The sequence below is a fragment of the Fukomys damarensis genome, unplaced genomic scaffold (genome assembly GCF_012274545.1).
Source record: "Fukomys damarensis isolate Sample0158 unplaced genomic scaffold, DMR_v1.0_HiC HiC_scaffold_22, whole genome shotgun sequence".
NCBI lineage: Eukaryota > Metazoa > Chordata > Mammalia > Rodentia > Bathyergidae > Fukomys > Fukomys damarensis.
Window position 1 is genome coordinate 22,346,096 of NW_022900934.1, and position 10,070 is coordinate 22,356,165.

Below are 10,070 nucleotides of genomic sequence, written 5' to 3' on the forward strand. Positions count from 1 at the left end.
ACCAAAAAAAAAAAAAAAAGATTATACATTGGCCTGGGGTATAGCATGCCCAACGTCTTGGGTTTGATCTCCCAAACTAAAAAGAAAAGGCTTGTGTAATAATGAAAACTGTTTTCTTAATATCTACTTGTAGTACATTGAAATAAAGTTTTTCCAAACCAAAAAATAAAAATAAAAACTATACCCTAGATTCATAATTGTAGTAACAACCACATAATGCTAATTTAACAGAGTTTAGCAATATGTGACAAATCAGAATATGTTGTGCTGGTAACAACACCTTTAGCTGAAGGACTCAAGAAAAAAAGTCAAAGCTGCTTCTTAACGAACAATGACAATACCCTACCACCCCTCCTTTTCAGTACTGGGAATTGAGCACTGGACCTTGCACTTTCCCCAGCCCTTTTTTACTTTTGTTTTTGTTTTGTTTTTTTTAAAGAGAGTCTAGCTCTGTAGCCCTGGCTGGTCTTGAAGTTGCAGCTCACTAAACTCTTAAAATTCTTTAAAAAGCTCACAGATTAAGGGTACATCTTTCACTGAGAGGAAGAGGCAGTTCAGGAAAGAGCAGTATGTCAGGGACCTGTATGATTTCAGGATTTTTTTATGAGCTTGGAGAATAAAGGAATCATGTTCACAAAATACACAGCCTTGGAGATGGTACCCAGAGCCAGTGAGGTGCTGCGTTAGACTATGCCCTTTGAGCACACATTCTCATTGTGGGGTCTCACTCTGGAATGTTGGGGTAGGAATGCTGAAAGTAGGGGAGGAACCTGCAAGACAGATGATAGTTGACCAAAGTAAGACGATGGTAGCAGCTCACTTACTGCCTGCAGAGGCCTGAGCTTTAAGTTGGCCAGGGTTTCCTCACTTCGCCTTCAGAGTGAGTCTGGTTCAAGCTATTTGTATACATATTTATGATGGATGTGTACACTAATCCTTGCAGAGGTGAGTACCTCCTTGCTCTTCATTCTTTATTCTTCTCAGAACATTTACACTTGTGTACTTTGAAAATGAAGGTGAACTTTATGAACTTTTTTTTTTTTTTTTTTTTTTTGTACCAGAGATTGAACACTTGTGATGCAGGTGGCTGAACCATTGAGCTAAATCCCTGACCCTGAGATGAATTTATTGACAACCAGGCATGGCTTCAGAGGGTGATAAATGCTGCCTAAGGCTCTTGGCCCTTTGATACTTTATTACATGGTCTGAAGGCACATTGAGGGACTGAGATTTCTAAAAGGTTGAGATTTTTGTAAGGATCCAATTTTAACTCTTATTTCATCTAGGTAATGGATAATGGATTATGGGTAGTTATAGTTACCCTGTTCCCTCATCTGCTTTTTTTTGAGGGGGGTACTGGGGATCGAACTCAGGCCCTTGCCGCTTGTGAGGCAGACGCCAGAACCACTGAGGTAAAATCCCCACCCTTTTGTTTTCTTTTTTTCCTTGTGATACTGAAGGTGGAACCCAGGGCCTTCATACTGTGCTACATCCCAGCCCACCCCGTTTTTTGTTTTTTCCTGTTTTTTTGAGACAGGGTCTCACTATGTAGTTCAGACTACTCTGGAACTCACTGTGTAGCCCAGGCTGGTCTCAAACTTGCAGCGATCCTCCTGTTTTCAGCCTTCTGAGTGCAGGAATTATAGGTGTGCACCATGCCTGGCCCCCTCACCCCCTATTTTCATTTATTTTAAATTCTGAAATAGAGTCTTAATAAGTGTTGCCCAAGCTGGGCTCAAACTTGTGATCCTTCTGCCTTAGCCTCCCATAGGGCTGGGATTCCTTATCTACCTTTGAAGTTTTCTCTTTTAGCTCATATATTCTATCTCCCTTTGTTCTCATCTTCCTCTTTACCTTCCCTGAGAGCTCACTGTTCTCCCCCACCTTGATCCCCCCATCTCTCTGTCTCACAGAGTCACTACCTGGAGGTCCTGGGAAGGTCTGCTTTTTAAGGCCATGATATAAACATGATCATGTTTTCCTTTCGGTGGCACAGCTAAGTCCAAGCTAGAATGTTTATGCGTTTCTGCACCAAAGGTATGACAGAAGGAGAGAGCTCTAGCCACTGATTGTCAGTGTGACAAGTTATTGGGCACTCTGTGGAATTTGAATTCTCTAGAACCATCACTCTATGGCAGGAACTTCTCCCTTTCTGCCTTTTCTGTCAGGAGAAAAAACCTGAGAGGCCGGGAAACCATCTTGTATTTTCTTTCCGAATCTTTCCCCTCCCAGATGGGAATCGGGTCCTAGGGTTCATGTCCATTCCTTCTCTTCACAACATTTCACAGTTAAAATATGTATGTGGGGTGGTGCTGCCACCTGCCTCACAAGTGCAAGGTCCCAGGTTTGATCCCCAGTACCAAGTGAATAAATAAGTATGTGTACATATACAGTCTGTAGTGTCGCTTTGTTTTTTTGTTTGTTTTTTGTTTCGGTACCGGGGATCGAACTTGGGTCCTTGAGCTTGTAAGGCAGGCAGCGGAACTATTGAGCTAAATTTCCAGCTCTTGTGTTGCTTTTTAAAATATCTATGTGAGGGGCTGGAAATTTAGCTCAGCAACATAGTGACTGCCTTGCAAGTGCAAGGTCCTGAATTCAGTCCCTGGTACCAAAAAGAACCCCCCCCCAAATTACGTGCTAATTCATACATATCCTTCTGCATATTGCTCTTATTCAGCATTATATTTTCAAGCTTTTCTGTGTTAGTGCTTATACTCCTAGTGTTTGCTTTTTTTTTTTTTTTTGTACCAGGGATCAAATTCAGGACCTTGTGCTTGCAAGGCAGGTGGTGGAAACACTGAGCTAAACCCCTGGCTCTAGTGTGCTCATTTTTATTTGTACTTTATTATACGAATAAATCATAATTCATTTGTCACCTTCCCTATTGATGAAATATGTGGGCTGTTTTCCAACCTTTTTTTTAACATAAGCAAAGTTTCAGTATATATCTCTTCATGCCTCTGTCTGTGTGTGTGTGTGTGTGTGTGTGTGTGTGTGTGTGTCCATGTCCATGTAGGAGAATTTCTTTAGATTATACCTAAAGCTAAAATTGCTATAGAGTAGGATTTTGTTTTTCTTCTAGGTTTTTTTGTTTGTTTGTTTTGGTACCGGCGATCGAACTCAGGACCTTGTACTTTCGAGGCAGGTGATGGAACCACTGAGCTAAATCCGGCCCTTCTGTTTTTTTGAGAGAGGGTCTATAGTCTAGGCTGGTCTTGAACTCACTATGGAACCTAGGCTGGCCTCGAACTAGATCCTCCTGAGTTCTGGAATGACAGGCTTTTTTATTTTCCCAGCAGTGCTGGGGTTTAAACCCAGGGCCCCTTGACCATACTAGGGAAGAACTATACCACTGAGCTACACCTCCCAGCCAGCACTGATTAACTTTACTGGAAATTACCAACTTGTTCTCCAGGGTAATTGTTCCAGTTTACATATCTACTAATAGTATGTAGAATTCTTACTTTTCTATGTTCTGGTGTGTATGAAATAGTATCTCATTGAATTTAATTTGCACTTCTCTGATTGCTTACTGAAGTTTATGTCTTTCTTCGTCTTTATTATAGTACCCTATGTTTTCATAGTACTTACCACAGCAATTATTATGGGTTGGTTTGTTCATTTTCTGCTTCCCTATCTAGAGCATAATCTGTGTAAAAGCAGGAATCACATCTCTCTGCTTTGCTGTTTTATACTCAGAGCTTAGTCTAGCATATAGCAGGGATTCAATGAATGGAAATTTACTAACTGAATGTGGTGGGAAGGGGCTCCCTCAGTAAGTCTGGTATTGTAAGGCAAATGCTCAATGAAGTAATAATGATTTATTTTATATTTCTCTTATTACTTCATTGCTAGTTCACAGATTCTGCCCTTTAATTTAAGCTTTTGAATTGACTTGAATAGGAGGTATCACTAACTGAGAATAACAGAAATATTAAATCACTCATGGCTTGATTTGATAGGAATACCTGTTTGCAACAATTCTGAGCCTCTGATTTGAAATATATTGATGTCTAATGAACCTGAGATTGTCTTCTGTGTCCCATATCAAAAGAAAAGCCAAAGATCTGTTAAGATTCATTATTAGATGGGAAATTGAGTTAGCCCTTTGCCTTTATTGAGATTCTTATTGACAGTTAATCTTATTTTATCTAGCATTTTCTGATATATATAGAGACTTTATGAACAGTAATTTATAAGGACAAATAATTTTTATTTTTTGGTACCGGGGATCAAACTCAGGTCCTTGTGCTTGCGAAGCAGCTGCTGAAACCACTGAGCTAAACCCCAGCCCAATAATTTGTAATTTTTGATAAATATAAGAGGAATAGACCAAATCTCGGTTAACTTTTCTGCAGTCCCTTGCTTTTCTATCTCATAATTCAGTGATGTAGCCAGTCCTGCCAGCACTTATCTATCACATCCTTTTCTGTCTTTGTTTAGTTCCTCACTTCTCCTATTTTGTATTCCTCTTAAATTTACTCTTTGCAAAACCAGGAGTAATGGCACACACCTGTAATCTCAGCACTTGGGAGGCTAAGACAAGAGAATCACCTAGAGTTCGAGGCCAGCCTGGGCTCCATAGTGAGTTCAAGGCCAGTCTGATCTACATAGCAAGACCCTGTCTCAAAACAAAACAAAAACAACTTTACTCATGGCCTTAATTACCATCCTTTGGACTATAAGGAATAATTCCACCCAAACTAGCTTGAACCAGAGTAAACCTAGGGATGTCTCAGAACTTAAGAGCATATACACAGCCAGAACCAAGAGAATAGTGAAAGCTTCCAAGTTTACTTCTCTTTTTAAGAGAAGAACCAAGCTAAGGATGGAATCTCTTAGACCCAGTTATAAATTTCTAGGGGGAGAATGCTGACCCAGAATGGCCAGATGCTTTCCAGGTAGCCGTGGCCAAAAGATTGTATTCTACAAATATGGGGGGCAGGAATATGTGTATAATATGTGGATAATACAGAATATTATCCTGTAATATGTGGATAATACAGAATGACAACCCAGGAAATGAGGAAAGAGTCTTAAGTACACACACCCATAGGTGTCTACTGAAATTATCTGTCCCTGAACATATGCTCAGAAGCTTTGAAACCTCTGACTTTTTACCTAGCAGTTTCCTTTATCTTGCTTTCTTAACTTTTCTTCTCCCAAGTATTATCTGGCTCTTTATCCAGTTTGCTGATCTCCTTTTCATTGTCAAGTGCAAATGTATTCTCAACAAATCCCTGACTTCCTGGACTCCTAAATGAGCTTTGGTCCTGGCAAGGTGTATTTTTCTCTTGATCTGTTTATTTGTTGATTATCAAAAAAAATTATAAAATGTGATAATTATGTATGATATGCTTATAGTTCATGTGTCCTGTCCCGGTGAGTGAAAAATAGCAGTGGAACAGGTATTGTGAAACTTTAGCAACTTAGAAAGTTCATTCTGCCTTTGCTGAGACCTTACACTCTCTCTTACAGGAACATGATATAGAAACAAATCATGGTATGGTCCATGTCACTATAAGAGGCTTACCGAAGGGAAACAGACCAGTTATCCTAACTTATCATGACATTGGACTCAATCGTATGTATTTGATTTTATACCTTCTGAGTTTACCATAATATTTTCCTTCTATGTTAAAAATATGTAGTTTTTGATAGAGTAGATTTTTCCCTTCTCTGTCTTAACCTTTCCTCTTTATTGCTACATTTATTAATGTCAGGGTTACAGTTCTTGGTAAATGTGGAGGGGAACGTGTTTCGGAGGATAGTGAATTATATCTTGCCTTTGTGTCACACCTGCTAAAGGACTGCAAATTATATGATGAAATGATTAAGAAAGTAGATCTGCAGTCATTTTTTTTTCAAGTATATATGTTGGCTTTTTTTTTTTCGTATTTCACATTAGAAAATCCAGAGTTAAACTTAACTTTGTTGTGAGCACTTCATTGAATTAGTAAAAGTATTCTTTCTGTAGCCTGTCATCAATAACTTTAAGTGGACTTTTCTAAATGGTACAAGTAGAATATCCCTAATCCAAAAATTTGAAATCCATGATGATCCAAAATCTGAAATAGTTTGAGTGTCCATATGGTGCCCCAAGCAGAAAATTCCACACCTAGCCTCATGTGATAGGTCACAGTCAACATTTAAGTATTGTACATAATTATCTTCAGGCTGTGTGCATTAGGTATATATGAAAGATTCCTCATTATGTAATGCATATATCTCAAAGTCCAAAAATACTTTTTTTTTGGTACTGGGGATTGAATTTGGGTCCTTGTGCTTGCGAGGCAGGCGGCAGAACCACTGAGCTAAATCCCCAGCCCCCCAAAATACTTCTGATCCCAAGCATTTTGGAGAAGGGATGCACCAGACAGTAGTGTAATATTCAGCTTTAGCCACAGACAGAGGCTGAATATTTTTTATTCAGCCTTACTCTGGCTTTCAGATTGTAGTCTGTGTTTATAAAGCTAGAACTTTTGTGGCTGTCAGCATCAAAAGTGATTTAAGCTTTTATATTACTGGTAAAAGCTGAAGCAGCAGCCCCTTTCTGCATCCTGACAGTTTCAAGAAGAGACAAACTCCCAGGTGATAAATGGAAGCTTTTCAGAATATTCACTGTAGCCAGGCACTTGGAGTGCAGTCAGTGTCTCTTTGTTAGACATGGAAAATATGATACGTGATAAACAATAGAAGTATGGATAGCAGATTATTATTTTTTCCATTAAATTTATTGGTACATTTTAGGTATACAATACAGTTGCATTCATCATTAGGATCTTATGCCTTTGATAGCAGATTATTTTGTGCAACCAAGAAAACCCAGTAAACATCCCCAGAATGGTTTCTACTTTGGAGACATTATGGAATTAAGAATCAGTTGTTTTCAAGTCATTAAGGTAACTGTTATTCAGCCTTTAGAGTAACTTGAATGAGACTGTTCCTTCAGAAACCTTTCTTTAGTGGAATGATGATTAAAAGGAAATGAAAGAAAATGATAAGGCACTGGCTAAATAAATGAAAATTGGAGAGAAATGGAGAGCCTATGGCTCACAGGTATTTTTGTCTTGTAGATAAATCCTGTTTCAACACATTCTTCAACTTTGAGGATATGCAAGAGATCACTCAGCACTTTGCTGTCTGTCATGTGGATGCCCCAGGCCAGCAGGAAGGTGCACCTTCTTTCCCAACAGGGTAAGACTACAGACATGGTCCTCAGTGGGAGACAGGCAGTCAGAAAAGTAAGGACTGAGCTCTAGTGGAAGCAACAGGATATGCCCCCACCACCACCGATTTAGCACAGCTACAAGTTAAACTCATCAGCCATGTCCTCCTCGTGTTTTCTCTGCTTAGTATCAGAAGACTATGTACCATTTGTTGGGGGTAACTGGATATTTTCCCATATCCGGGATGGCTCTCTATGGCACAGACCTGCTTCCCTGTGATCACAGGAATAAGTGTCTCGAGTACCCACTTCTCAGTCTTTTTATCTAGCCTCTGTCTGTTTTAAATGTTATTTTTGTGACCCTCTCTGAAACTCCCAACTACATAGGCCCAAACCTAGATCTCTTGAAGCTTCCATGGGAAGACTTCCCCATCCCTCCCTCACAGTCTAATTATGGGAATTTCATATCATATAACCAGTTATTCTCAGAGCTGCCCTATGACTGGCCTTGGCTGTCTGGTTCATCATAAGCCGCTTTGCCTAGCAGAGTCTCAGGCTTTCAAGAGTTCCCTGGACAGTGTGCCTATTGAGAGGGCCTTGGGAAGTACAGAGAGAGCACACTATGAAATGCTTATTCTTCATATCTCCTACTCATTCCAGAGCTGTCTTTAGCCAGTGACTGCTATAAAATAGACATTGCAGATAAGCTAGCACTTCGACAGACCAAGTAGTGTTCCAGACACTGCTTTAAATAATCTACATTTATTAACTCAATCCTCACGACCTTATAGGATAGGTTTACTCCTGTTCTCATTTTACAGGTGAGGAAACTGAGGCCCAGAAAAACTAGGAATATGACTAAGGTTATGTAACAAGTAAGTAGCACAGCTAGGGTTTTAACCTAGGCAGTATGGCTCCAGATCTTTGTTGACTAATTTCTGTGTTGTTCTGTCTACCTCTCAAATGCAAATTGGCCAGTGATCAGTTGATAGCAAACCAGATTTGGATTCAGTTCCTTTTCTGTTTAGGGAAAAAAAAGAGGATAGTTCATCTCTTAAAGTGTCCACGCATAGGCAAGCTGAATTCCTTGTTGATTGTAGAAAATATCCTGTTGCATATATAGGAAATTATCTTAAAAACCTCTGATTCCATCATCTCTGTGTGCTCCCCACTTTTCTTGGATTCCTGCTTTGGATCTTTTGTTAGATGATTCATAGCATGAAGAGCAATTAACAAAATAATTGTGTTATCCTGTGCCTAAGAGAAACATGTTATTTATGCTGAGCAGCCCAAAATTTGTCACTGTATGCCTTGACCCAGTAAAGGTTTACTTTTTCATTTAACCGCCTAAATATAAGCAGAATACAAAAGATCTACTTCCTGAGTTGACTCTCACTGTTGGAAGTTTACTGACCCTAGACCCCAAGTGAGATGTTTGTTAGGGGTTTGGAAATACTATGAGAGGGGCCATATAACCAGCTCTTTGTGTAACTTCCTCTGTCACATGGGTCTTCTTTCTTTTCAGCATGGTTGTAATAGAGGCATGCCACGAGTCATTTCCACGCACCACTTCAAGTCCCTTGAGCTTTTTGTAAACGAGAATGTTTCTCAAAGATTGGTAATTGTGGGTACTTTCTAAAGCAGTAGGTATCTTTTCTGAATTTCAGGTACCAGTACCCTACAATGGATGAGCTGGCTGAAATGCTGCCTCCTGTTCTTACCCACTTAAGGTAGATTCATTATATAGTCTTTCTTTTTGTTTTTTTTCTTTTCCTCGTGGTGCTGAGGATCAAACTCAGGGCCTCGTGCAAGAAAGGCAAGTTATTTACCATTGAACTACACCCCCAGCCCATCCCATCCCTTTTTAAAATTATTATTATTTTCTACAGTGTTTCTGTTCCAGTAGATAAATGATGAGCAAAACAGAATGTTCACTAATTTTATGGAGGGGGGACAGGGGATTGGTTAACATGTAAGCAGTGGATAATTACAATAGAATGCACAATAGATAATTACAAAACAAGTGGGGCTGGAGGTATAGCTCTGTGGTAGAGCTGCTTAACATACCCAAGACCCTGGATTCCGTTCCCAGTACCCAAACATCAAAAAGGTCAGTGAAGCATTTGTGACAGAGAAAATGACAAGATTGTCAAAAGTAAGGCTAGTTAGGGAATGCCTGTTTAGGATGGTATCGTGTAGGCTGAAACCTGGAAGATACAGGGGAACTACCTAGGCAGAGTCAGGACATAAAGGTTCCGGGCTGAAATAAGAACCAGTGCAAGAGAGGCATGAAAGAGAAGACCCTGGAGGATTTTAATCAGAAGAATGATACACAGTTTACTCTTAATCACTTTAGGAATATAAATTGTGCATGAATAAAGCTATTTAAATTTTTAAAAAGAGATTGTTCTTGTTGTAGTAGTTTGGAGAGTACTAAGAAGGAAAAATGCAGGGAAACCAGTTAAACTATTAGAGTAGTCCAGCCAACAGATAATGATAGCTTAGTACTGGCTACTGCCAGGCATGGATTGAAGTGGACAGTAATAAATAGAAATAATTTAGGGGTAGATGATATAGAATTATCCTGGTGGGTTGGATACTGAGGTGAAGAACAATAAGGATGACTCCCAGATTTCGGTCATGTTTTTTTTAACCATTAAAATAAACTTGAAAGTAGTTGGTTGTATCTTCGTGTTGTTTATGTGTAAAATGAAACTTAGAAAGCTAAAAAAGCTTGCCCAACTTTTATTTCCTTGGAAGACTGAGGTGGGAGGATCATTTGAGTCTAGAAGTTTAAGACCAGGGCTGGAGATTTAGCTCAGTGGTGCCATGCCTACCTTGCAAGAGGAAGGTCCTGAATTTGATCCCCGGTACTGCAAAAAAAAAAAAAAAAAAAAAAAAA

The 10,070-nt window shown here is 39.4% G+C and overlaps 1 protein-coding gene across 5 annotated transcripts in view; it reads left to right on the top strand.

The window, feature by feature from the left end:
- The window catches only part of Ndrg3 (NDRG family member 3), a 59,654-nt gene that overhangs the window by 19,621 nt on the left and 29,963 nt on the right, over positions 1–10,070 (top strand). For all 5 annotated transcript variants that reach the window (XM_033767017.1, XM_010640011.2, XM_033767018.1 and 2 more), the window contains 3 exons: positions 5,479–5,584; positions 7,077–7,197; positions 8,836–8,898. In XM_033767017.1, the coding sequence (XP_033622908.1) occupies positions 5,479–5,584; positions 7,077–7,197; positions 8,836–8,898 (290 nt within the window). The remainder of the gene's footprint in view (positions 1–5,478; positions 5,585–7,076; positions 7,198–8,835; positions 8,899–10,070) is intronic.